General features: G+C 39.8%; 2 protein-coding genes and 1 pseudogene across 6 annotated transcripts; 2 read left to right on the forward strand and 1 right to left on the reverse strand.

Moving 5' to 3' along the window:
- The first annotated feature begins 1,343 nt into the window (after window positions 1–1,343).
- Window positions 1,344–8,605, forward strand: LOC146389682 (C-type lectin domain family 10 member A-like; annotated as a pseudogene). The gene is made up of 10 exons (XR_014799774.1): window positions 1,344–1,423; window positions 2,962–3,038; window positions 3,112–3,219; window positions 4,044–4,142; window positions 5,697–5,795; window positions 6,385–6,450; window positions 6,536–6,626; window positions 6,710–6,864; window positions 7,214–7,323; window positions 7,622–8,605. The product of XR_014799774.1 is annotated as a C-type lectin domain family 10 member A-like (transcript).
- On the forward strand, window positions 7,837–14,901 carry LOC146389683 (C-type lectin domain family 10 member A-like). Of its 2 annotated transcripts, XM_084923027.1 has the most exons (9): window positions 7,837–8,724; window positions 8,830–9,039; window positions 9,133–9,240; window positions 10,593–10,682; window positions 10,768–10,833; window positions 10,925–11,017; window positions 11,701–11,855; window positions 12,062–12,171; window positions 13,851–14,901. In XM_084923027.1, the coding sequence occupies exons 1-9, from the start codon at window positions 8,667–8,669 to the stop codon at window positions 14,005–14,007; spliced, it is 1,047 nt and encodes a 348-aa protein (XP_084779153.1). In that variant the 5' UTR covers window positions 7,837–8,666; the 3' UTR covers window positions 14,008–14,901. The 2 variants fall into 2 exon arrangements, with proteins under 2 accessions (XP_084779153.1, XP_084779154.1); XM_084923028.1 differs by lacking the exon at window positions 7,837–8,724 and having other exon boundaries at window positions 8,810–9,039.
- A 1,004-nt stretch (window positions 14,902–15,905) lies between these two features.
- LOC146389684 (RPA-related protein RADX) lies at window positions 15,906–27,504 on the reverse strand. Of its 3 annotated transcripts, none has more exons than XM_084923031.1 (19): window positions 27,396–27,504; window positions 26,246–26,357; window positions 25,965–26,154; window positions 25,784–25,893; window positions 24,999–25,139; window positions 24,475–24,641; window positions 23,936–24,092; window positions 23,458–23,566; window positions 22,456–22,547; window positions 22,200–22,325; window positions 22,009–22,113; window positions 21,713–21,886; window positions 21,470–21,594; window positions 20,165–20,424; window positions 20,038–20,091; window positions 19,842–19,885; window positions 18,618–18,899; window positions 18,365–18,514; window positions 15,906–17,077 (listed from the first exon to the last, which is right to left on the reverse strand). In XM_084923031.1, the coding sequence occupies exons 1-19, from the start codon at window positions 27,456–27,458 to the stop codon at window positions 16,953–16,955; spliced, it is 2,586 nt and encodes an 861-aa protein (XP_084779157.1). In that variant the 5' UTR covers window positions 27,459–27,504; the 3' UTR covers window positions 15,906–16,952. The 3 variants fall into 3 exon arrangements, with proteins under 3 accessions (XP_084779157.1, XP_084779156.1, XP_084779155.1); XM_084923030.1 differs by having other exon boundaries at window positions 20,038–20,088; window positions 24,999–25,136; window positions 27,396–27,473; XM_084923029.1 differs by having other exon boundaries at window positions 24,999–25,136; window positions 27,396–27,473.
- Between the last annotated feature and the right edge of the window lie 215 nt (window positions 27,505–27,719).

Genomic DNA, 27,719 nt, shown 5'->3' on the forward strand with positions numbered 1-27,719 from the left:
TCATTAGCCCTGACACAATGGGATTTTTCCTGTAAAGGGGGAGTTTTAAAAAGTACACAATCAGAGTTCACTCTGAGGTGAAGGCATTTTCCTACCAGCATAGATGGATTATCTATGAGCAACACTTTTGTTTGACTTTTTGACTTTTGAAAAAAAAATTTTTTTGTTTTATATAAGTAGACATTGAATAAGAAACTGCTTCAATGGACTGCTTCATCGTTAATGGTCGCAGGGACATAGGAACTGCATATTTAAAAAAGCAACCAAATCTGAAGGAAAAGCTTAAAGGTTTTTGTGACTTTTTAAGTTTAAAAACTGAACTTTTCTCTGCAGATTAAACTTACATTGCAAAAGTAAAAGTAACTCAAGCATGTTAGCGTCATTAATCAAGACTACCAACACTATAAATTAATCTGTGTATGAGCAGATACGGCTGCCTCCAAACATAAACTTTCATAACCCTTCGATGTGAATTAGTGCAAAAAAAAAAGACAATCTGCTCTACAATTGTCAGTTTTCGTCTTATGATTTCATAAATGCAACAAAACCTGGTATCACTGTATTGAACATGCAAAGTTAGAGTGTTGATAATCATTATAATGATCATAAATACAGTAAAAGATTTTAATTATTTTAGTTATTTTTTTGTGTGTGAAAGATTAGGGGTGTTTGTGAACTTTAGTGTTCTGTTTTTTTTAGGAAAGCAAAACCTGCCCAGTTTTTGCTTCATTTTATAGCTGATTCAGAGCTGATTCAGAGGACTCAGAATGAACAGCATGTGCAACAGAGAGCTGATATTCATGACAGCATGGAACCATGCTAAAAAACTGTAATTGTGTACAGCTATACAGATGCTGGTTTGTGAGATACAAATCTCACAGTGATGTTAACAAGCTCTTGTTTTTTTCGTTTACTTATATTTCACACTGTGGGCCGTGTTAACTTCAGTTTAAAGCTCACTATATGATTTTGTGACTCCATACAGATTTATTTGGTCAAAAATGTCTGATAAAAGTAGCCGACCCCTTCACACTTTGTGCTCAATGATGCTCCTGAAAGCCAGCATTAGGTCAAGCTCTGTGGTTGAAGTGACTGAAGAGAGCAATTTTTTGTGTGAAAGGTAGAGCAGTGTTTGTGAACTTTAGTGTTCTGGTTGATTTAGGGAAGTAAAACTGACATTGAATTCCCTTTCTGGAAACCCCCAAAAATGTCTTACAAGTTGAGTCACAGGAAAAAATAGCATGTGAAGCAGAGAGCTGATGTTATTGGTGGCACAGAGCCAGATTCACTTAAAAAAAAGATAACTGGGCATTCAAACTCAGTTCTGTATTTCATGGGTGGGACAGAGGAGACCATATATATTTTACCATCAGGGCAAACAGACGGCATATTCTTCTTCTCTGGTCAATCTACAGAAAAAGAGGTGAGAAACCCCTTTTATTTCTTATAATGTCCAAATTTTACCCTCACAGTATGACTATTTTCTATCCTTAAAGTAAAGGACAGAAAATATTAATATTTTTAACACACATTGTGTTAAAATTTGATTCTTTTTAGTTTTTTTGTCTTTTCCCATGCAATTTTGTTTCTTCTTAACTACATAATTATGAGATAAAATTTGTAAAATTTGCAAGGCTGCAATCTGACAATTTGCATAATTATGATTAAGGAACTGACCTCCCAGCCCATTGTTCCTTCAGTGGTGCTGGTTTTAGTCATTATGCAAATGTCTATAAGTAAGTAAGTAAAATGTATTTACATAGCACTTTTTAAAACAGGAAGTTATTTCAAAGTGTTTCTCATGGTAATAAAAGCATATCAAATGAAACAATAAAACACTATAAAGAGGGTATAATAGCATAGCCAATAAAACAGTATACTACACATGAATATTACCTAATTGCCTGTCTAAACAGATGTGTTTTTAGCTGTTTTTTAAAAGAAGCTACAGAGTTGATGGTGCGTAGCGGGGGAGGTAAATTGTTCCACAATATTGGAGCCAAGGTTTTAAAATCGCGATCCCTCTTGGTTTTCAAACGGGTCCATGGAATGGTTGGAAGAACCCTATCAGTGGATCTAAGGATTCGGTTTGGACAGTAGGGTTGGAGAAGCTCAGTGACATAAGTGGGGGCCTCACCTTGTAGGAACATGAATGTAAGAGTGGGGATTTTAAACTGATATCTAAACTCAACCGGAAGCCAGTGCAAGGATTTTAACACAGGGTTTATATGGGAGAATTTATGACTGACTGATTTAGGAAAGCCTTAGACAGACAAGAAAAGACTGTGTTACAGTATGAGAGGAGATGAGGGCATGGACAAGCATCTCTAAGCATCTCCAATGAAGTAGGTAGGACATCAACTGGACTCACTGAGGGTTTCATTTGGGTCAGTATTTCTGATAGATCTTCTAGAGAAACTGGGTGAAAGGTTGGGGAAACCTGCAATCAGCTGAGACAGAAGAAGTCACTTGGATGAAAACATTTCTCCCACTGAAAACGCTACGTCCAGATGAACAGAATCAACCTTTGGAGATTAACTTAAACTGGATGATTGAGCATGCACCAAGACACTTAAACTGCAGCCAAAGCAATTTCACACCCACTCTGTCTTCTTCTAAAGCCTCAATCTGTTTTGTTCTATAGCTGACTCTTCTTGGAAGCAGTATCATAGTCGTAATAACAAATGTATATAATACAGATTGTAATGTAGTTGATGCAACAGATAACTTCATAGCATATTTAATGAAGTCATCCTGACTTTTATCTTCCACACCCTCAAAGTGGATTCAACCCTGACTCGTGTTTTTTTAACCAGTTTTTTCCTTTTTTTTTCTTCCTTTTTTAAATTATATTTCCATACTATCATAATTAAACCTGAGCATGTTGCTGATAAAAATCAGCTGAATGTGGAAGTTGTTGGTTACTTACTCACTCAGTGTTATCATGGTTTTATTATCCAGGAAAAACAGCAAGCAGATGACAACAATGGACCAATGCCATTATGTGAAGGACCAGGATGGTACGCTCTGGATCAGTGGTAACTGCTTGTGTCTGAGTTGGTAATGTCTTTGTTTTGACTTCTGATTTATGAAATTATATTTGTCTGTCAGAGACTGCACCCACCCCCCGGCTGGCTGTCTCTAGGTTCAGACGCTGGTTATTTCCTGCTGTGACAGCCGTGATCCTGTTGACTGTGATCATAATCCTGGGAGCTAGCAGTAAGTATGCACATGTATTCTTGTTAATGTCATATGTGGGGACTACTGCTTTTGGGTCACTAGTAAGGGCCAACCTTTGTGAGCTTCACAAACAGTCATGTATCATGTGGTTTGTGGCTTTGACGCCTAATGACAGCAAACACTGGACCTCTGAAGCACACTTCAGCATGCTGGTGCAAATAATTACAACATGAAAAGTCCTGCAAGATTCAGACTCATTTTCCAAATCTAGTAACACAATAATATACCATACGTTTGGTTTATAGCTGCTAGAAATGAAAAAACAGACCACTGTGACTGCACATAAAGCTAACAGAAATGTAGTCATAGTAAAACTTAGCTAAAGCTAACTCTCAGACTCAGAAAAGTTTGGTCCAACATGACAGCCAATAAGTGATGATCGTTAAAACTGTTTTCCGCGTTTGCAGTTTAGGGCTGCAATTCTCAGTTATATTGTCATTTATTTTCATTCCACTTTATTGTGTTGTGTTATATTAAACACATTTACTTTATTTTATTTTATTTATTTATTATTTTGTGTATATTATTGTTGTGCATTTAGATTTTACTTGACATTTATATTTATAACCTTTATTCATAGAGCAAAAATTAAAAAAAAAACCATTACTTTTTTAGCACTTTGAGATTTTTTCCCTTATTGTTAAAATTTTGTTTTCAGTAACAAAATTTTCCAGCATTTTGGGTGAGTACATGTTATGTTGTGTTATGTTGTGTGTTATGCGGTGTGTTATGTGTTATGTTAACATGTTATGTTATGCGCACTCTGTTAAATTTCTTTGTGTTTTTGTTGTCTGCTTGTTCAGACATAAAGGTGTCAAATCACCTGTGGTCTTTGGAGCAGAAACTTTCCAACCAGAAGGACGTCTTCCAGTCGCTGCATTCCTCAGTGCCTCAGGTTCAAGGTAACACACCTATTAGCTATGATAAAATATTAAATATAAAAATAAAATATTATAATATAAAATATTAAAAGTAGGTTACCCTCCTGCTCTGATGGCCACGGCCATAGTGATTCTGAGCACAGAGCCCACACAAATATTTCTTTTATGTTAAATGTTGGCAATAGTTTTCTGCAGAGCTGTGAGGCCCAGGGTTCACTTCATAGCAGTAAATACAAAAGACATCATTTGATGGTAGTAAATGTTTTAACCCTTTCATGCCCCTCTATCATGTTGATACAGAGGTATGGATTTTTCAGAATGTTCCACTTTTAAAAGCATTTTCTGTCAGTTTTTATTTCACGGTTCAGACTTTGCAGGGTTGAAGACAATGGGTTTTTTTATTTGTTCGTTTGTTTTTGTTCAAACACGTCAAATTGTCTATCGTTTGTGGAGCAGAGAGTTTTCAACCTGATTGATGTCATCCAATTACTGAATGACTCACTGAAGCATATTCAAGGTAACAACATGTATGTATGTATGTATGATCAGAGCAAATTTGACTACACATGAAAACATAACAATAATAAATGTGTGTTTTGTTTTTTAACACATTTCAGTCAAACAGAACATAATATTTTGTCTTCAGTAACAATAATTTACTTTTCAGATACGTATATCTTAGCTTATCTCAACTTATGCTACAGACTATGTTACATTTAACTTAACTTTCTGTTGTCTGTTCATTCAGTCACAAAGACAGACACACACACACACACACACACAGTGCTACAGTGAGCCACAAATTTAACAAAAAAAATGTCAGAAGTAGCAAAATTGATATAAATGATATAAATTAAAACTCATAATGTTCAATAAAATTTCCCATTTCGAAAGATTCATGTGTGGCTGTGTGGCAGGAAGGATGAAGGACCCAATAGCAGGACTCGTACACTGAATGTAAACTTAAAGCAGCAGCTTTATCCGCTTGGAAAAATCCTCCATAAAATAACTTGAACATGAAAACTAAGAGCTAATAACTGAGAAACTAGTAACAGTAGGAAATGAGGAGCACTGAACTAAGAATGATAGAAACCAGATTGAGAAACTTGCAGCACTTTGGGTGGTACAACACAACAACGGACAGAGGGAAACACAGGGCTTAAATACACAAGGGACTAACGAGGGAACACGAAACAGGAGGGAAACACAGCTGGGACTAATCTGAGATAACGAGATGGGGAGGAAGCAAAACTGAATGAACTGAAATTTTCAAAATAAAACAGGAAACATGAGACCTTCACAAAGACGCAAACTTAACACTGTGACATGGAGACATGACTGACCAGCGGAACAGAGGGAACATGAAACACGGAGACAAAGTAACTAAACGTGCAACACGGGGAAGGCAACTAGAAACTAGGACCTAAAAGCAAAGGAGAGCCAAAAACATGAAAAACAATAAACCAAAGAATATAAGTTAAACCAGAATTACACAAACTGGTTCACAGACCAGATCTGTGAGGTTAAACTTAATGGGGGGTTTTAAAATGTATTTTCTACTTTCTGCTTGTTCAGACACAGACACATCTAATCGTCTATTATCTGTGGAGCAGAGAGTTTCCTGCCTGACTGACGCCACCCAATTACTGAGCGACTCACTGTGGCATACTGAAGGTAACACACCTATTAGTTAAACTTCACGTTAGTATTCCTTCATTTGCTGTGGAAAAAAAGGGAAAAGAAAACAAAGGAAAAAAACAAAATCCAGTGGTGAGTAATTGGACAACAGTTTTCAGAGGACAGACGCCTCAAATTATGTGAAAGACTAAGTTGTGCAATTCATCCATCATAAGTTTAAGCTACTTTTTGTCATTATTTTAAAGAAGAACTTTCACCACTCTGGGGTTGTTATTTTTATTTATTTATTTATTTTTACCAATGAGGATTTATCAATATGATTAATGTGCTCTTAATAACTCGCCTAGTTAAATATAGAATATATTGACTTACTGTGTTATAAAACATTTATAATAACTTCTACTGGACCACCTTTTGGTACATAAAAACATACCATATTACAAAGAATATGGCAATGGTGTATGTCAACTGTAGACTGGTGTTTGGACATGAAGTTATAGAAGTTGTTTCTTCAATTTTTTCGTGGCTTCAGTTAATTTGCATTGTTTTACACGTAGCAATTTCAAGTTTCATTCCAGTATCCATGCTGCTAAAGTGCTAACATGCTAAATGCTTTTGTTTACAGAAATGGCTAATGACCTTCATCAGCTAAAGCTTGCTGTTGACAACAACAAGGATCAGCTTACCTCAGGTCTGTCTGTATTACTGCACTTTCTTCTGCTGGTGATAACTTCATACGTCACTAACTGGTGTTTGTCCTGTGTGTGTGTGTTCAGTGACCAAGACCCTGAAGAAGTTGTCGGTCATCGACTCTCAGTAAGAGTGTTGCTGCCATCAAATGTACCATCAACCTCAAACTCAACAACAGTACGTTCACTCATATTTGGCCATATCAGGAAAATGCACATCTGCACACTGCCCACATCTGTGTATCTGTCTGTACCAATCAGGTTCAGATGCAGGAGACTGTTGTCCTGTGGGTTGGACTGGGTTTGAGTCCAGCTGTTACTTCTTCAGCAGTGAGTCTCAGTCCTGGAACGAGTCCAGAGACTGGTGTGAAACACAGCAAGCCCATTTGATCATTCTCCACACTGACAAGCAGTGGGTAAGACAGTTCGTGGTAGTTTTAAGTGCCTGAGTTAAAGAAATGCGGACTTCTGTTTAGGTTGGTGAAGATGGTTCACCTCTGATTAGAGAAGCATATTCAGCAGAAAAAGATGAAGGGGACTCACATATTTAACCTTCTGGTAAAATACTGACATACGTTTCTTTATTGCTTTACTAAAAATCTACTCAACAGTTGTCCCAAAGCAAAAGTTAAGAACTACAAACTTTATTTACTATACACCCTTTGCTTTACACACACTCATGCTGCCCAGAGGATGAGACCTGCTGACCAAGCTATAAATTATCCTGAGTGATTTTCTTCAACAGCATTCTTTCTTTTTGTTTAGGACTTTGTGATCAATCAAACAATCCCTCAGTATTTCTGGGTCGGTTTGTCTGACTGGAGAACTGGGAGTTGGGAGTGGGTGGATCAGACACCGTACACTGTGGAGCCCAGGTCTGTCTCAGTCCACTCTTGTCTCAAAGCAAAACACGCACTAGTTTCAAAATGTTTTGGTTTTTATCAAGATTTGTTATATTACCTAAACCTAATATTAAAGCTTTAAATGCCTAAATATAACCAAGAGGTTTCATATCCTAAATCAAACTGTAAAATGTTTGTCCAGAAATGTTAACCAGTAGATCAGAGATCGTGAGTGTCATGGGAGCAGAGAGCTTTCAGCATAAAGAGGAATTATCATCAGTCAGTGCTCCACAGGAATTACACATAAACATCTTTGTGCATGTTTTTCAAGGCGGTGGAAACCTTGGCAGCCCGACAACTTGGCCCATCGTGGTCTAGGACCTGGCACTGAAGACTGTGCTCACCTTCACAATGATGGACGCCTGAACGACCAGCACTGCTCCATCAAAGAACGCTTCATCTGTCAGAAAGACTACCTGAGAGTCTGAACACACCTGCAGGCCTGACTCTGCCCACTTCAGAATAAAAGGAACCTCTCCAATTAAAGCACTGGATAGAAAAACAATGAGAACTTCTAATACAATCAGGAAATTCCACTCTGTGGACTTCCTCTTTCATGTAGAGTTCTTTCAAAATATTCCAGAATTAATAAATGCAACATAGCCTATTTAGAAACAGTCCACGTATCCTATACAAACACACTTCAGACTATCTTTACATCTCTCATTGTAAAGTCTAATTTAAAATAAAAAATCAATTTTAAAATTTAAGAGGTCCAGTCTTAGAACATTTCCTCAAATTTCCAGAATATGATAAAGTTCCACATTATTGTCAGAGGGGAACTCTAAACATTGGAGTTGTAGCCAGAATTTCGTTTATTTGCTTTAAGCTTCAAAATAATGCTAATACACTGAAAATCTAAATAAATGAAGATCAGACTCTGGCTCATGCTGACAATATGCATATAATGTACATAATAAAACATCCCATTATTTCTTTAGTAGACATGTAGCTGTGCATTCACTTTCACCGTGAACTTATATGAGATGTCAGATGTACTTTGTTCCATGTAGGCATCCAATGAATCCTCCTATTGATCTTTTATATTGTTTCTCTAAAACACAAATCACATTCATTGAACCTTGCGATCATGTTATTTTGTAAATCACACCTCATTTGTTTATATTTTTCCAGTATGGTGGACAACAGATGCAGCAGTTGATTGAAAAGTGTCAGGGAGGAAAGTGCAAGATCTCTAACCGCTGACTGACATGTTGTAGTCAGACATTATGACATAGATTAAAATAATTGAAAACACATCTGTGTCTGTCACTGCTTCTTTACCTTTATTGCCACTGCTACTCAAAAACATTTTAATGATTATCTGTTCGTCTGTCACTTTTCCTTTTAGTCTGTTTGCAGCTCCAGACTCAGGTATTTTCAGATGTTTGTCCTTTTTTCCATGAAAGTTTAGTTCTTTGTAGTTTTTGATGTAGGTTATCTCAGTGTAGTAATCAGCTAACACACACACACACACAGGTGGTGTTTTCCAGTGCAAAGTGCAGCTCGTGGCCAATGACCTGAGGCTCTGTGTTTGGACAGTTCGCCTGTTTGTTCATTGGGGACTGGATGAAGACGAAGTCAGACGCACACCATTTCAAACAGAGACAGACCCAGAGACCAGAATCGCCATGACGACTGAATACCATGACAATGTGGACGAAGAAATGAGCAATTTCTGGAACAAAGGTGTCTTTCTGTGTGTCCACCTGTCTGTGTGTCCACCTGTCTGTCTGTGCGTCTATAAAATGAAAAACTCATGTCCTATTTGTCTTTCCGCAGAGCCTCGTACTGTCGATTTCTCCAGGTTCTCCAGGTACAGACGATGGCTCTTTCCTGCTCTGACGGCGACACTCCTCGTGATTCTGATCATAGCTCTGGGAGCCAGCAGTGAGTACACTCAGGACACAACAGGGCCTTAAGGTCACTATTCATCAAAATGGACACCTAAAACACAAGTGTATAGATTGTCCTGTCTGGCCTGCAGTGCTGTTTATCCTTTTGGATTTTTCCAAGTGTGAGCTTCCCACTTTAGGAGATATTGACTTTAGAGGTGTCTGGCTTCACTTCAGCCACAATATAGTGAAATGATGCTCAGGTTGTGGCTCTGAAGGTGTAAAACATACATTAGTTTGTGGGCAGTGACTGACCCCCAAACCAGCATTTTCTTGTTTCTTTCTTGAAACTCTTTTCTGTCTACTGTCTACCTCTATCAACCAAAAGAGTTGTGTTTTTATCTACACAGTCGTCATTTTCCATCCTAATGACTGTAAACTTTCTCTCAGGAACTTTGTTCTCAGATACTTGACAGTTTCCTTCTGACTGTTGTCGCCTCTGCTGTTTAAATCCATACAAAATTAGGAGTCTGTTAGGCTAAGATGCTATGCTAGCAATCTAATGTTTCACTCACATTTCCTTGATTTATTCTTTATTGATAATGATTTATATAAGGTCATGCATACTTCAGTTGTTCATCTTGATTGTAAAGTGCTTTATGACTCAGCTGGAGGTCCAGTTGATCAGAACACCACTGCACAGATTTTAACTGGCACCAACAAATATAAAAACATTTTTCTCGTACTGCCAAATTCTGATGTTGAAATATTGCTAACTGATTTTAAAGCATTCAATGACCTTGCTCAAGATAGACTCATATTAATGCATGTGCCTATGTGTTTACTTAGAACAGTGAATGGAGCACTGCTGGTTATCCCAAGGTCTCAACTAAGTTTCTGGGCCTTTTGCTGAGAGAGCTCCCAAACTGGGTTACAGTCAGCCCATTGAGGTCAGAATAGAGATCCAGCTGTGTAATTATAAACTACTGCATTATATAAACATGAAATCTGTGTGGAACAGCTGACCCGTATGATGTGTAGAAGAACACAAAACATTTGTTATTGAAGATACAGTTACCGTGCCATATCAACAAAACAATGACCTTTAAAAAAACTTCAGAAAGCCTGGAGAACAATAGTTCAAGCTTTTTAAAAGATTACAAAAAGGCTGGCTCCGTGGAGGCAAAAGATGAAGAAAGTAATGATGCATAATGTGTGCTACGCCATAAACAGTTAAGCAGATGTAAATAATCAGATCACAAAATAAGGTGAACAACAACAGTAAGTACTTTTATTTAATGGTGAGAATATAGACAAAGATCCTATGAAAAAATGATTAAGTATTTCTTTTGATTTGAAGAAAATAATTATTATTTTAGAATTTTTTTTATGTCTGTGTGTTTGCAGACACGTCGACATGGAACCGATTGTGGTCCTCGGAGAAAAGTGTTTCTAATCTGACTGAATCACTGAGGGACACACAGCAGCTCACCAAAGGTAGCTCAGATGTACTCATACTGTGATACCAACTGCTGGGTTTTTCGTCTTTTTCACTCTTTAATTTCCCGTTCTTCTACCACAGATACAGCAAAAGAAGTTTTGTCAATGAAGTTTGCAGTGGAGAACAACAAGGACCAGCTGGCATCAGGTGGAAACTCTGCAGAGCAACACTTTATCCACATTGACACTAGCAAGTAGTTTTATTAACATACCTGTGCTTTGTGTGTGCAATTCCTCAGTATCAGAGGCACTGAGGCAGCTCTCAGTCCTGGACGCTCTCCGCAGGACGGTCGCCGAACTCAAATGTTCTTTAGAACGCTTGATCAACAATGGTACACAGCTCCTGTCTAATCCTGTTCCCTCTGCTTCATTTACTAAAGATGCCCTCACAGTTTTAAGCTTATAGAACAGCTTTACCGTTACTAAAGAAGAAGCCTGTGTATAAATGTGCCTTGGTTCATTGGCCCTCAAATCATTTATCTCTGAGTCTGAGGCATCTGATGAGCTCAGACTAACTTCAAACACCGGCAGGCATTACTGGAAGGTTTAAACAGGTTCTTGGAGCTAAAAACCAAAATTCATGTTTCTTTGTATAAACTGTAACAAGCTAAGGCAGAAAGGTTTTGTCTCTCTGGGGGGAGCGAGGTCTTATGAGGAAATTAGTAACTAAATCGTGTTATTTCCTAATTTAAGATTTGTATTAAGCTCTCCAATTGTTCCATTTGTTTATTATATTTATTTGTTATTATTTGTTTGGCCTTTTTTTATTTTAGAATTTTCTTAACCATGTGATTGTGTGCTCTCATCCACTGATCTCTTTTGAAAAGGATGATGTTAATCTCATCATATTTCTTCACCAAAAATATGTTTTTCTAAAACTAGTTCTCACAACGACTGTCTAATATCTCCTATGATTGTCCCCTTTAAAGAAGGTGTCCAATATCTAAAAGTGTATTTTTGAAATGACTCCTATAAAACATGGAAACCAGACACTTTCTGTCTGTCCGTCTGTCAGGCACGACAGCACACGGCTGTTGTCCTTTGAATTGGGATTCTTTCGGCACCAACTGCTACTTATTCAGTACCACGCCATTATCGTGGCACGATGCCAGAGACTGGTGTAATGGACACGAATCTCACTTGGTCATTCTTCTCACTGACGAGGAGTGGGTGAGTTGGCTGTCCCTCCCATCTGTTTGCACTGACACTCAACTTTGCAGCTTAAACACACTCACCTCAATAGGAGCTCTTTTGTGATGAGCTAATCAATAAAAGCCGAACTATAGCTCATGTATGTGACTGAAAAGGGGAGGAGCCTGTATTGATTCTTGGTTGAAACTGAAAATTAGAGTTTTCTGTCCGTCTGCCTTTAACAGGATTTTGTGACCCAGCGTAGTGTGGGCTCCTTCCACTGGGTGGGTCTGACTGATGAGAGGACTGGGCAGTGGGAGTGGGTCAACCAGACACCCTACATCATGAATCGGAGGTAAGCTGTTACACTTAAAAAAAAAAACAACTGATGGTATACATGCAAGAAAATGAGGGGCTGTGTTTTTTGTAGTGCCAATTAGGAAGAGAATGTAATTGTTCTGCCCATTACTCATGCCGGTCGCTTAGACTACCAATCAGGTGGAACAAGATAACCTTCCTAGCACACCTGATCATTTCTCACAGCACACCTATGTGCCATGACACAGTGGTTGGGAAACACTGCCATAAGGAAAAAATAGTGCTACATAATAGTACATAACCAGTGTATCAACCATTCAAAGGTAATCTTGCTACAAGATTCCCTATATTTAGACCAGCCATGAATGTCCTCAGTCACACAGGCCTGGTGTTGGTTACTAGGGGAAAATGGGTATTCCCTGAGTAGTTGGTGAGCAGTTACTGTGAAATTGGTTGCTAAAGCAGCGCCCTCTTTGCGACCACTTCACTTCTAGACAGCAAAGAGAGGCCTTTAGGATGCTGATTTTTTTGTTTGTTTGGGGTTTTTTTTGCTAAAGGCACCACAGTCCAAGTATGATGAACCTTTTGTTAAAAAAGATGTTTCTTTTGGGGTTTTTTTCTAATTCGGCATATTTCTAATCTTTATTCTTGTTCATTTATAAACACTATTAGGTAATTAATCATGAGTAAAATATCATGAGTCAATATTATCAGGAAACCATCTGCAACATTTACAGTTTATTTACAGTTTATTTACAGTTAACCCAGAATCATTGTGGGACAATGATTTTTAAAGAATACTAATTGTAGAATGAATAGATTTAATAGACATTATACTCAGTCCCATCATCACCATCATTATGAGCTTCAGGAAAAACAAAGACATCCTTTTTTCCAATATCAAAAGGTATGAAGTGGCGAGGGTGTCCTGCTTTATGTTTATGAGGAGTTCACATGACCTCACATGGTCTTTTTAAAGGCACCTACAAAGAGTATGTCACAAATAGTACGCAAAGGACAAAAGGAAAAGTGTCCAGAGAGCCATAATCATGGAAAATCATCAGACATCAACTTAAGCGGCATCTTCGGGACTACCACTTCCTCATCAGCTGTACTCGCTGCTGACATCTTTTTGCAGGACCTTCATAGTCCAGACCTCCAGGCAGGACAAAACAACCTCTTCATTTTGTTGCTGAACTGAAGTCCCAGTCCTCAGGCACTTCATGTCACATCTACATTATTATAATCTCAGGGGTACACCACTATTATATTTATATCATACTGGTCATGCTTATGTGTGTTTGGGGATAACTGTAACTACAAATATCCAAAACTTGATTCTGTTCATCTGGACATGGCGTTTTCAGTGGGAGAAACGTTGAACAGAATCAAGTTTTGGAGATTTCCTTACCTGGATGATTGAGCATGCATCAAGACATAACTATAAATAGTTATTTGGCATTATTGCGCTTGTGTTTGAGAAATTCTGTGCGCATTTTCCCATATAGTTTATTGTATGAGCTGCAAAAATGTTTATAGCGGCTGTAAAGTTGGACTTTTTACCTTGAAAATTTGTGGGAACTGAGTGACTGCTGGAACGGGCCTCAATTGGACATTAGAGGAACAGCAACTTCACGTGCTTTGACGCTGGCTTCTCTTGTCTGTCATGGTGGTTGCAGCTCACCTTAAGACTCACTTTGTATCATTCTTTTGTAGGAGGTGGAAACCTGGGCAGCCTGACGCCTGGACCCATCATGGTCTTGGTCCCGGGGATGAAGACTGCGCTCATCTTCATTCTGATGGACGTCTTAACGATCTGCACTGCTCCAGCAAAATGCGCTTCATCTGTCAGAGGCACACCATGAAGAACTAAACTCAGATGTGAGCTGTGAGCTGACACCATTGAATAGTGTGATTACAAGCTGCCAGAATGATCTGTTTCTGCTGTGCTGAGGGAAAGTTCATTAGTGCTTTGCAGTTTGTATGTTGTATCAAAATCTTGATGTACCTAACTTTCCAGAACTCCACTGGTGTCCAAAAATCTAATAAAACACATCATCAATTTCCCTGAAAACTTCCTTCATTATCCCGAACAAACCAAGAGATTAAAAGTTCTTTAAATAGTTCTTTGAATTCCTGAAAGAGTAGCCCTAAAGGAAAACTCTCCATGTCCTAAAAAAGGTATGGTTTCACAAATCAAGTGTTTCTTAAGCCAAGTCACTTTTGAGAATTCCTTAATTAAATGATCAGGTTCCTTAAAAAAGTTTTGAACTTGAAGTGCATTAAAAAAGCTCCCAGGATTCTTGAAAAAGTCCTCGAGTTAATGGATCATTATCTATGTTGCAAATGTGGAGAAGAGAACTTGCAGTAATTTGCTTTTCACAGAGCGACATTTAAATTTATGCCTGCACATTCAGACTTGAGATATGAAGCATCATACATATGTTTTAATGTTGGAGGAGTCTCCTACACTAAAGAAATAAAACAAAAAATGCCATCCTCACTTCAAGACTTCTCTCCAGACATGAAGTCAGGGCTGTAACATATGAAAACATAAACATGTAGCAAAGTCCAAAGAAGGCCATAAAACTTTAGTCTAAAGTAGGCATTGACAGCTGAGGTACACAGTTAACATTATAGGGAAAAACTGTTTTTAAGATGACTCAAAATGTAAAATACTGTAAAATATTTATTTGAACATGGATTGTGTCCATTTTTTAAAAAATTCCTCAATAAAGCATATTTAAAACAACAACTGTTGACCAAAGTGCTATGCATTTAAAGTCATCAAAAGAGATAAAAACATTGTAAGAAAGGAAGCATAAAATTAGAATTTGTTTATTTTTCATTTCCTTATTTTTTGCTAAGAGTTCATATTTTTAGAATATTGTGTACATTTTAAATGTGTGCATACTTATTTTGTACACTGTATGGGGTTATGGGCTACAGTCTAAATGGCTTAGATCTGTCTTGGCTGACTTAAAACATGTTGGTTCTACAGCCACCATCATAGCTAGGATTATGAACTTGTTCAACAGTTAATTAAATAAGTCTAAGTTCTTATACGGAAAATTTGAGAGTTCCTTAAAAAAGCCCAGGAATTTGTTAAACAAAGATGAGTTCCTACAAATGCCAAAGCTATTTAGGAAAGTAATCAGGCTCCTTAAAGCGTGTACTACATGTTGGTACATACTGCTGAAGTAGTTCGAAACACTGACAACTTTATGAAGGTAAAACTTTTTTACCTCCTTCTTCTTATATTTCTTCTTCTGAACAAGGTTGTTCAAGCTCTCCTCCATCAGCACCAGCCACAACTGAACTAACTCTTTAAGTCATTATCCAGTCATTGTGGTTTTGTCTTTTCCAATCAGTTTAATTTCTGTTTCCAGATGAGTTTTTTATTTGTGTCACTATTAGTGTTAATGGTTTTTGTTTAATTATCAATCTCATTATTATTATTTTACAGAAGGTGTTGGTCAAGGCCATGTTTTGGAATACCAGAATAGAAACTGCACTTTATGAACTCAAAGTGATGCAGACCTCCCAATCCTCAAAAAAGATAAATAAAATAACCATAAAATAAAACTACACATCTGTGAGGTGGTTTAAAGAAGTAGATATTCAGATGATCCATGATGGGTTTGAAGATCCAAGAAACTGGTAGTGGAAGAAACACAGAAAGCACTGGGAGATAAATTACTGCTGTCAGTGAGAGAAAATAGCTTTTTAGGGAGTTAGAAACATCAGTTGGACAATACGACCACTGAAACATTCACATGGGAGACATTTTATTGGGATGTTAAATGAAATATATTTGCTTGAAGTATAAAAACTTCACATGTGTAGAAATCCAAAGAACATTCAGTGAAGAACAATGTTTTCCGTACTACAGATACAATGTAACAAGCTGTGAATCCAGGAAAACAAAAGTTTATCAATGTTAACAAAGCGGTTTGGCATATAATAAAATATAAAATATAATTTAAAGTTATTAAATGCTTTTTGTTGGCAAGAACAGAAAACAGGTAAACAAAGACAGGATTTCAGAAACACTGTGGACCTGACACTGTAGCACAAATGTTAATCCTATTTCAAAGCCTCCTTCACAGAAAACACACTGAATGTCACAGTGAATACTTTACAGAAATTTCACAGTAAAAAGGCAGAAAATACCACAAACAACAAAACAGCAGCAGCAGCAGTGAGAAGCAAAGAAAGTAACCACATTGCATTAATCGCCACATCAGCTCTTCTCTCCTTATACTTAAATAAGTTAATTTCTAAAGTTTAAAAAATGTTAAATATTATGTCACAGTCCAGAAGAGGAAAATGGGGCATAAAATAAGGTCATAAATCTGAATTTTAAGGGAAGTGAGAAATAATTTTACACTGTAAATACAAAATGGTCCAAACTGAACCGTACAAACATGAACCAACACAATCGTAGTGTATTATTCAAAATAAAAGCAAAATTAGGCTTAAAAAGGGACTTTTAAGCCTAATTTTACCCTAAACAACAACACTTTTAACTCTTTACCTTCTTCTATTAAGCTTATGAACCCTGCTATGCACATTTTATTAATACCTCGTTATATTACTGCACTTTTTGAGTACTTTGATGAAGTGGTACTACAACTCCCAGCGTCCCATCAGCATTTTGTAAATAAGAACAATGAAAAAAAGAAAACAGCAATAAAGTGTACAAATTTGTCACTGAAGATGTTACAATGTAGTTAAAATTAGTGTAAAAAACTACAACTCTCAATACTTACAAATACTAGAATTTTTAAGTGTATATACTACAGCTCCCATCAGGCATCAGTTGGTCAGCTGAAAGGCTCTGCTTAGGACAAGTTCAGTTGTAGCTCCACCCAGATGACACGCCTCTACAATGCACACCAGCCTCTGATTGGTCAGCTGGGACGCCATAGCGATAAGGTCACCTGAGCAGCAAAGAAAAGACCCTTTACTATCACATCTTTGTGTGTGGGAAGGTGTGACCAGATATGCTCCGTGGGAACGTATCTAGTTTGTGAGGACATTTCTGAATTAAGAAGATATTTCTGCTTTGTGGGGACGTCTATGCATTACAAGGACATTTCTGCTTATTAGGACGTTCCTGCATTTTGGGGACAAGTCTGCAATAGAAGGACATTTCTGTTCTGCTGGAACCTTTCTGCTTTAAGAGGACGTTTTGATAATGTAAGTGTTTCTGCTCAGTGTGGACATTGTGCACAAAGAGGACATTTGTATTTATGAGGACATTTTTACACTGTGACATTAGAAGTTACACACTGTGAGGATATTACTGTTTGATGATCACATTTCTGCGTTATGAGGACATTTCTCTCTATAGCAGACTTTCCCAAAGTGTGCCCCCTAGGGGGGCGCAGAGCCATTGCAGGGGGGGCGCGGTATGAAAAAGGGGGGGGGGGGGTGCAAAACGCTTGGACTTTGCTAGCACGGGGCGCCTCCACAAACGCAAAGCAGGAGATGAAGCATCGCTGAATATGTTTCCAAACCAACTTCATTCTAAGCCAAAGACGAGAAAATATGGTGAAGCAAATCTTCCCTTTGGTTTCACCTGCACAAGTGCTGAGGTAGGTCTCCCTGCAGGATTGGTTTTCCCTTCGTCGGGAGCAGCGCTGGGCTGTTTAAATCACGGACAAACAGGATCTTACAGTTGTTTGTTTTTAAACCCATTTTCCACAGAGAGGCATTTTTTGGAAAATGCATTGATAGCAATGTTGAATATTATTACACATAAAAAAAACAAACAACTACAATAAAATAACCACATTGTGACGCCTCTGCCTTTCTGAATGGAGGGACAGTAACTGTGTGTAAAACCTGAAGATTTAAGATTAACAGTATTTTGTCTCTATCTGCCATTCTGCAGTTCATCTCATGTAAACAATAACGTGGCGCACAGCGTGACGTGAAAAAGGCACATACATTTGACGTTGGGTGAGGAACTCTGTATTCCTCGTCCACACGTAAACGCAAAAAAGGAGTTTTAAAAAATTATCGTTTTCTGTGATTCGAAACGCCGTTTACGTGGACGAAACAGCTGGGGTGTGAAATAAAGTGCGATGGAGCAAAATATGGGTGTGTGTGGTTGGAGGATGTGTTTGTGCGCACGAAGGGAGGGGGACATTTTTCTTGTAAAACAAAGGGGGGCCCAGCAAAAAAAAAGATTGGGAACCACTGCTCTGTGTGTGTTCACTGACCTGGTGATGGTGGAGGAGTGTGCGAGGAGAAGGCTCCGTGTGATAAGATGGAGGTCCAGGTGTTGGAGTGAGACGAGAGGAGAGGAGCGGGAGAGGAAGATGAGGCATGGGGGAGGAAGACGGTGTCGATCAGCACTCCGTCTGAGAGAGCTGAGGGGACAGAGTGGTTCATTTACATTTGGAAAATCTGACCGTGTCTCAATAAGATATCATGACAGTCACCATGGTTACCAGTGCGCTTATTAAAGTGTACCTCTCAGTCTCAATGTGTAGTAGCCATCGAGGGTGGAGTCAAACCTCTCAGGCGTCGCCCGCCCTCCCATTGCCACCGCAGCCACCTGCTCCTCTCTGTGGGTGTGGTCGTAACGCATCGGGAGCGTCTCCACAGCAACAGGTGGGAAGGCCGGCAAAGTGTGGGCAGTAACAAAAGACGAAGTGTCCTCATCATCATTATCATCGTCGTCATCGTCTTCATCATTGTTGTCATCAGAGTTTGTGTTTTCAAGGAACTCCATAGAGGCTTCAAAGAGAATCACTGCAGACAGACAGAAGATCGAGAACATCGTACTATGAGGAACGCCGTCCCCGTGGTCACTTTTGAGGACTGTAGCTCCTCTGATTACCAGGACCATCATCTTTTTATGTTCTGTCATCTGTGAGGCCTATTCTGGTAGACACAAGGAGCACAGTTGGGTCTCTTTTATGAAAAGTTGTTTTTTCTGGTCTCTTGTGAGGTCCTCTGTCCTTTTGGTTTTTTGTTAGCACCACATTTGATTATTGTTTTTCTCACCTACGAGGATCGAATCTTGTGAGGACTAGTATTTCTGTTTTTTTCCTTTAAATGATTACAGTCTCTCTGGTCACACAAAGGTCACTTGTGAGGAGCACAGATTTTCTGAGGACTTCAGTTGATTGGTGGAAACGCCTTTGGTCATTTTCTTTTTTTGCCCTCATGATGATCCTTCTTTTTTTCTTGTCAGATGTGAGTAACTCAGGCTTTTTGGCTCCTTGTTCTGATCAAACGTTTTCTGGTCACTGCTAAGATTTTTTTTCAAAGTGTGTGTGTGTGTGTGTGTGTGTGTGTGTGTCCCATAGGAGGACGACAGCTTTTAAGGAGTCCTTTTCAGGATCAGGTAAAATTTATTTACCTTTATTTACATTTTTATCCCACCTGAGGACCATACTTTTTGGGAGGACCTTGATGTTTTTATTACATGTACGGAAGAAAACCTCGGGAGTAGACTGAAGCGGTCAGACCTTTTGTCTTAATTATCAGGTAGAGCTGCTGAAGACAAACATTTAAATGAAAAACTCAAAGAACAAAACTACTTTATCTGTCCTGGATGCTGAATGTGGTCTCCACACACCTAGTATGAACATTCATTTAAACAAAGGTTCTCTATTATTTTTAGATTTGGTCATACAGAAACTTCCTCTCAGCAAAGTGCAGTTTCTTTAAAACAACATTCAGTCTTACCCGTCTTGTTGTTCTGCTCTGGCTGCAGTGTGATCCGGGGACTTCTGAAGGGACAAAACAATTCAACCTCCTTAGATTAGAGTTCAACTGTCACGAGGAGCTCTGATTAGTCAGACACTGGAATAGTGCGGTACGCAGTTTATACATTAATATAACCCGATGACCCGGAGTCAGTGGCATCCCCCTCAGAACTGACCTCTTGTTTGGCGTGTCCGTCTGCAGAAGCTGCTTCCTCTTCCACGATCTCCTGCTGAAACAAACATGGAGAGTGTGACTCGCGGTCAGAGCTGAGCGGTGCAGTCAAAGCCGGTTTAAAGTCTCACCCTGCTCTGCGGTCCGGAGGACAAGGCGTCGACTTACTGACCAGTGAGGACGGAGAGGTCAGCGAGAGAGAGGGGGACGAGGGGGAGGAGGAGAGGGGAGGTCTGAAGGAACGAGGGGTGGAAGGTAACGGGAGTTGGGAGAAGTAAGAGGGGGAGGAGGGGGGAGATGCGTAGCGGTGGCGAGAAGAGGGCGAGGAAGAGGATGCGGAGGAGGGGCAGAGAGATGAAGCTCGGTCTGTCCAGAACAAGCAGCGATCCTCCTGAAGGAGAGATGAGGAGGTGTTAGAGGAGGAACAGAAGGAGGTCAGGCGGTCCGGGGAGTTTACAGTGATGGAGACGCTTCACACAATTCACACAAAGAGCTGATCTTCTACTAATTAAAGCTGCCGGAGCTCGAATGTTTTCCCCGATGTTCACTGTGGTGAATCTCGAGAGCAGGAAAGTGATACATGAGTTATCCTGTAGCCTGTGGTCAACGCTGGCACATTCTTATTCACGAGGCTACACCGGCTTTGTTTCCGAGCATCTTTCCTGAATGTTTACACTGATTATTGGAAAAACAGCTAATATGAACTAATAAGAAAGTGTTTGTTGGACTTTGTCTGTTTTCCTGTAGACGTGTGACCCATGTCCAAACTGGAAGTTTTAAGTTTTGAAAGCAAGCTTGTTACTTTACAGCGACCTGCTTTTGTCCCTTCCTGAAAGCTTAAAGTCACTCGCTGTTTAGTTCAGCTTGAGCCAAGAAGACTAAAAGAGACGTTTGGCCACCAAAGTCTGTGTTAGAGGAATTAAGACTCACATTGGGTCCCATTTGTATCTGTCACTACTCAACTCTTTTCTTCATAACTCAAGCAAAGGATGAATAAAATAATAAATTATGTCAAATCTGTCTATCTCAGTCAGTCATCTGAACCTTCATGTGAACCTTCTTTAAACTAAGTGCTGCACAAATCAAACCTTTAACGTAACTCTTGACTGAAATAAACGAGGTGCACTTGATTTATAACACAAGAGAAAACGAGAGATTTGCAGTGAAAATAAACACCAAAAAGTTGTCACATTTTCATCTCCGTTGAAGTCATCTCCATCCTTCTACACGCAGATATCTCCCTCTAGTGGCCATTATAAAGAATACAGGTTACCTGCATAACCCAGTCTCTGTTATGCTGAAAGAGTCACATGACCTCTGCATGTATTTTTGTTAGAACAGATGAGAAATGTATAATAACTGAACTGTTTACAGATCAAATCACAAAGTAAAGCAGTTTACATTTACATAACAAATAATTGTGCACTAGCTGTTACCTCTCCTCTGCGGCTATAAGTAACCATGGTGATGGTAGCCTGGATACAGAAGGTGTGTCTCTCCCTGTAACAGAGCCGCTCCACCTCCCTCTTAAGCTCCGCCCCTTGCAGGAATCCCAGCTCACCTGTGTTTTAGATTCAGCACAGGTGAGACGAAAGATCATCACTGAGATGATTGAAGCTCCGACCGTCAGAAAAATGAAACTGCTCTGTGGTCAGGAGCTATAAACACAGCATGCTGACCTCTCTTGTCCTTCATGTATGTTTCCAAGGAGACCGGAGGGGGCGGGTAGATGAAGAAGCCACCAATCAGAGCCCTGTTCAGCACCTCTTCATCGTCCTGGCTCCTCAGCCACTGGAGGAACTGCCGAACTGGGCGGAGCCTGCGGTAACTCATCTCTGAGTGGTGCCCCAGGCCTGACAGTCGACCAATCAGGAGCGAGGACAGAGTTGACACACAACATTGACCGCCAGGGGGAGTCAGTGGGAGAAACGCTGCAACTGAAAATGTGAATCTAGCTTCGTACACAGCGTGTTACCTGTGCAGTACACCTGTGTGTAGGTGGTGTTGGTCAGGTAGAAGCAGTTGTGACCTTGATCCGAGGCCCTGACCACCTTCAGTCGTGTACAAACAACCACGGACACTGCAGACGGAGGACGAGTAAACAAAGATAAAATGTGCTGTAGACACACATTCATATGTTCACGGGTCAAAGCTACTGTGTCTCACGTGGGTACAGCCTCAGGTGGGTTTCTGGCTGAGACGTGGAGAAAAGTTTCACCATGACTGGCTGCTCACTCGTCCCGTCCTCCAATCGTAGCCAGCGATACTCCAGAAGCTCCACCCCTCTGCCATCTTCAAATTAAAATAAAATATAATACTTAGGAATAAAAAGCCAATTTCTTTGTGGCTGAAAGAAAACTGAAAGAAAACCAGCAAATTTTGTTGTCATGGTGTGTTTTTATCGCCATGGTAACTCCCTCACCCTTGCTCCTGATTCGCTCCGGCCGTCCTGAGAACGTCAGCAGGCCAATAACATCACATTCAGCACCATTAGGGCAGTCCAGCAGCTCCTTACTGACAAAAAGAGTCAGTGTGTGCACTTGTCTTTCAAACCATGAGAGGACATCAGCTTTAAACGATCAAAATGAGGACATCTTTGAATTATGGGGACATTTCTCATTTATGATGACGTGTTTGCCTGTTTGAAGGGTAGAGTTTAGTTTCAGGGTCAGCGAAACATTCAGCTGCAAGGACCAAGGTTACCGACAGGAGCCAGGAATGCTTTATTTAAACTAGAAGAGGACACAAAACATCTACCAAGGCCAAGTCCCCGTTTTTTGATCAAACCCACATTAAAACTTAAATTGCTTCACTAATATATAGTGTTTTATAGTGTCTTCATAATCTTGCTCACAAACAGCAGGCTCTAAGGGAGTGTTTCCAACCACTGTACCATGGCACATAAGTGTAACATAAGAAATTATCAGGTGTGCCGTGGAAGTTTATCCACTTTCACTAGATTGGTACTCCAAGCGAGTGGCGTGTAGTGACAGGACGAACAGGAACAGGAAGAACAATCAGATTCTCTTCAACTAAGTGGGTTAAGTGGACTACCAACTGCCAGTAAAACAGAAGAAGACAAGAAGAAATACTAATGTACAGAGTAGTATTATAGTACGACTGCAATAAAGAGGAAAAAAAGAGACTCAGAGCTGTTGAGGAAGAACTTCCTGTGTGTCTTTCTTCAGTTCCTGCAAGAATATCAGCTTTGTGTTCAACTAAGCAGGCCTGGTTTCACACTAAGTAAGTAAATTGAGAGCAGATTATCATTATATTTCATTAAAAATGGTTTTTGTGACATTTTTGTTTGGTGGTGTGCTTTGTGATTTTTCTGATGTGAAATATGTGCCGTGGCTCCGAAAGTTTGGGAAACACTGCTCTAAGGGTTTGAGTAGAGTCCTCATGTGCAAACAGGATCATGTACCTGTTGTAGAAGCTGTAGGTGGGTGCAGGGGGAAGATAGTCAGGTGAAACAGTGGATTCTTGGAGGACAGAAATCCGTGCAGCAGGATTTCTGCTGTTCACACTGATCTCTGCACAGAAAAACAGAATCAAAGCGATAACTGTGAGTCACAGGTGTCCACGTATACAATGTTCAGTTAGAATAAGTCTGACTTCTAACCTGTGGTGAGATTTAAAGGTAACTGAGAAGTTGAAAAGGCTAAAATGAAAGATTAAATATAGACGTGTGTGAATAACACAAGTGGGGAGACTCAATGAGAGGCCCACTGGGCACAAAAGCAAAGAATCACCAGTTCAAACTGAGTTTTAGGGTGAAGTTAATATAATAATATGTTAAGCTTTAAAATCTGCACATCATAAAACACCTTTTACCCCAAAGTACCGGAGTTTGAAAAAGGAAAAAGTGACTAAAAAAGTCTCATTGCTTTGTTCCTGTGTACCTATGTCGTTGAGCTCAGCCTGGTAATGCTGTTTGACTCGATAGCGTCTCAGGCTGATGATGTCACCAGGCTTGAGGCAGCGGTACCAGCTGACACATACACTGTTCCACAACACCACCCACACATTTCCTGTCCGATCGTTCACCTCCAGCACCGCCTGAAGCAGAGGGAGCGAGAGAACAGTTTATAAAGTCTGGAGTTCCTCAGGGATCAGCATTAGGTCCTCTGGTAATTACATCCTTTGTACTACTATGAACAAAGACGTGTTACGTATGGCTGTTACACTGTGTCTTTATCTGTTTCCCTTGAGTGGCTCTTTAAAACAATTAAGATAAATTTGACAAATAATACCCAATTTTTCCAATCCAGAAAATTGGACAAAATATGAGACTGAATGAGCAATTTTCCCCTGCTGGTATAGCAATTAATGCTTGTCTGATGTTGTTTAAGTTTGAGTTAGTTTAAACAGTGAATAGGTAAATAAATAATAGAAATCTGTATTAATGTTTTTGCCAGTGTCAATAATGGTGCACACTAACCTTATAAGGACACTCACAGTTCCGGTCTGTTCTCCCGTAATACATGAGATGTGATTTTTTGATGATGCGTACAATCAGTTCGTGTTGGACGGCGCCTCTGGCGATGCCCCGGCGACCGTACAGATAGGACTCACGCAGCTCGGATATGGTCACAGCAGGACATCGTCCTGTTAACACACACAGCCAATCCAGCCAACAAGAACGACATGAATCCACTGTTTGAACGGATTTGTCTTAACTCACTTTATATTTTAGAATTCTATAATTTACTATTACAATCTTCTGTCATATATCTCCAGTACTAGCAGTCGATGATAACGTTAAAAGTGGCAATCACACTGTTCTTTTCTACTCTTATATTTGTGTGATGTCATTGAGAGACAGACACCACACCCACCTGCTCTCTGGGGACAGGCAATGAGAAGAAAGGCCTACTTCCAGATAAATGGTAAATAAAAAATGGTAAAAATAAGAAGTCAGCGGGTTTGTTTGAAGGAATGTTTTTTTAATGAAGACATAGATACCTTCCTCTGGCTCTTCTTCTGCTTCCTGACCCGCTGTCTCTTTATCAGTGGCTTCCATCCACACCTCCCCGCTGTAGTCCACATTGTTCCACAGAGGGAGAAAGACGGTCCTGCTGGCTCTCAGAGGAACCAAAGGACCTGCTGGATAAACAACATCAGCAAATCAGAAGCTTTAAAATTTTAGAAGCAAACCTTTTCATTTAAAAAAGTCACTCGCTGTTTAGTTCAGCTTGAGACAAGATGACTAAAGAAGACTTTGATGACCAAAATCTGTGTTAGAGGAATGGACATCATGTCCATCACTATCCAGTTCTTTTCTTCACTACTCATGTAAAGGATGATTCTATCCATCTCAGTCTGATTGCCAGTGACTGGCGGCTGCCATTGTAAGACGTTCTTTAGGGTCAAAAACACCAGAAAACTCTAAAACTAGTTAGAAAGAACAGGTTTATCACACTAATGCACTTTGAGGAGGCCGATGGTTGTGAGCAGAATAACATTTGTGAAGAAGTGAAACAGATCATTTTTTGTGTGGTTCACATGCTTCATATGTGCTACTAGAAGAGCCATCGTGTCAACCTTCTCTTAACTAAGAAGCGCTGCAGAAATCAAACCTTGACCAAATTGAAAGCGGTGCAGTTGATTTGTAACAAAACAAAAACAGAGATCAGCAGTGAAAAGGAATGAAAAAAAAACATTTCATATTTTCATAATTGTTTAAGTCAATTCCAACCTGAAATCTGAAAAATCTGAGAGTCAGAATCTCCTCGTTTCTAGCCTCTTACCTTCAGTTTTTGAGGATCCAAACCAGGGCAAAGAGTCCCAGTCCACATCCGACCATCTGACCCCGACTTCTTCATCCTCGTCCTTCACCTCCAGGCTCACCAGCCTGTAGCTGCAGGAGCACACACAAGTCAGCTGGTCTGACTGCATCACAGCTCCATCTTCTCTATTGTCCTCACTCACCTGTCTCCTTCCCCAAAGGCCCCAGAGCACTCGGGGAGCTGTGCGGTAATGGCAATGCTGAAGGTGGCGTGTCTCACTGCAAGCCCAGGCCGCAGGATGTTCCTCTCCACCAGCCGGTTCAGACCAGGATCCATAGTCACCTGAACCCGGCAGTCCCCATCACTCAATGTGGCGTCGTACAAGTCGTCACCTGAAGACATCAAACTGGTAAAACCCCAAAGAAAACCAGTATCGTCATCAGATTGAAATATATCAAACAACCAGTTAAAACCGGGTCCGACCTTTGAGGACGGCCTGGGGGAAGTAGACGGGGAAGCCCTGGTCCCTGGTATAACGCTGTAAGTCCACCACATAGAGGAACTCCCTGCAGACAACCGAAGAGGATGGAGATGCCTGCAAGGCAAAAAAAAGTGTTAGCATAGCTCCTGCTACACCTGTAGACGTTCATATTAATCACAACCAACTATGGGCTCAGTGTATGTACTTGCTGCTCCAAAAGCTCAGTTTATCACTGTTTTTTCTAGTCTTGGATCTGTATGACATCACATAGAGGACAGAAGGGGCAGCCAATGAGAAGAAAGTTGTGTTAAAGGAGGAGGAGCAGGGGGAAGCTTAAAGGGCCAAAATAAAATAAAATAATTATTTTGAACTGTCATTCAGGTAAAACTGATGAAAGTTTTAGTGAATAAAAAGTGAATAAAACATTTTGGAGCTGGAATTGAGCAGAATCGTTTCTACTTTAAGTCTGAGTGATAAGTGGTCTTAAAAACAAAATACAACACGTACAACATAAAAACGGATTAATTTTTAAAGGATAAAAACAGGTTATACTCTAAATCCGTCATTTCACTGTCAAAAATTTACTGACGCCTTCAGGCAGAGGTGCGTCACACAAACCAAATCCAATTTTAAAAACGTACTAATCAATGATTTTCTTATTCTGCGCCTTCAAATGAACAAACCCAAAACACATCTGGCTATTTTTCTAAATACTTATGATCCTAATTTGATTTCGGCACAACATTCAGTCACCAGACGGGTTGCTGTTTCTTTTTAGAAAGCGCGTTTCAAGCAGCTCTTCCACAATCTGACATTTAAGCATGTTTCTTACAGGCTAAAAGCTAACGGATACAAGACAGTTTGGACATGTTTCTACGTCTGTATTATGTAATATTAATTTAGTATTCGGTCGGTAAACATAGCGGATCCTTTTCTATATCACATATGTTTTTTTTTAATGTGAGAATCATTCAGCAGCGCTAACACGTCATACTGACTGCGCTGGTCAAGATAAAGCTGAAGGTTTTTGAATGGAGTCTGGTGGAGGATGGGGTGGCGGCAAAAAGGCGGGGAATTTAGCAGCTGTAGCAACCGGTTAATCAATCAGACTGATCAAGATCGTCCTGGCGGCTGTAAGTAGAGGAAGCACACCTTGTTAGTACCGGGTCTGGACCGGGCCAGGGTTCTCTGGAAGAGGCAGCCCGTGGCTGCCATGTTGAAGAAGCCCAAACAATAACAGTGCGGTGCATTGTGGGAGGAGGGAGGAGACGCAGATTTTCTTGTTTAGTATTTATGACTTAAAATACTAATAGAACAAAATAGGATTATTTGTTAAATTAGTGTTAAAAATCTAAATGTTTAGAACTAAAACACACCTAAAGAAAACTTCTAAAAACGTCTTTTAAAATTATATTTGGAGCTTTCAAACTTGACCTTTGACCTCGTGTGTTTCTGCGTTGTGTCTGACAAAGAAAG

Source organism: Perissodus microlepis, chromosome 3 (assembly GCF_051167445.1).
Source record: "Perissodus microlepis isolate ML-2025 ecotype Zambia chromosome 3, ASM5116744v1, whole genome shotgun sequence".
Lineage (NCBI taxonomy): Eukaryota > Metazoa > Chordata > Actinopteri > Cichliformes > Cichlidae > Perissodus > Perissodus microlepis.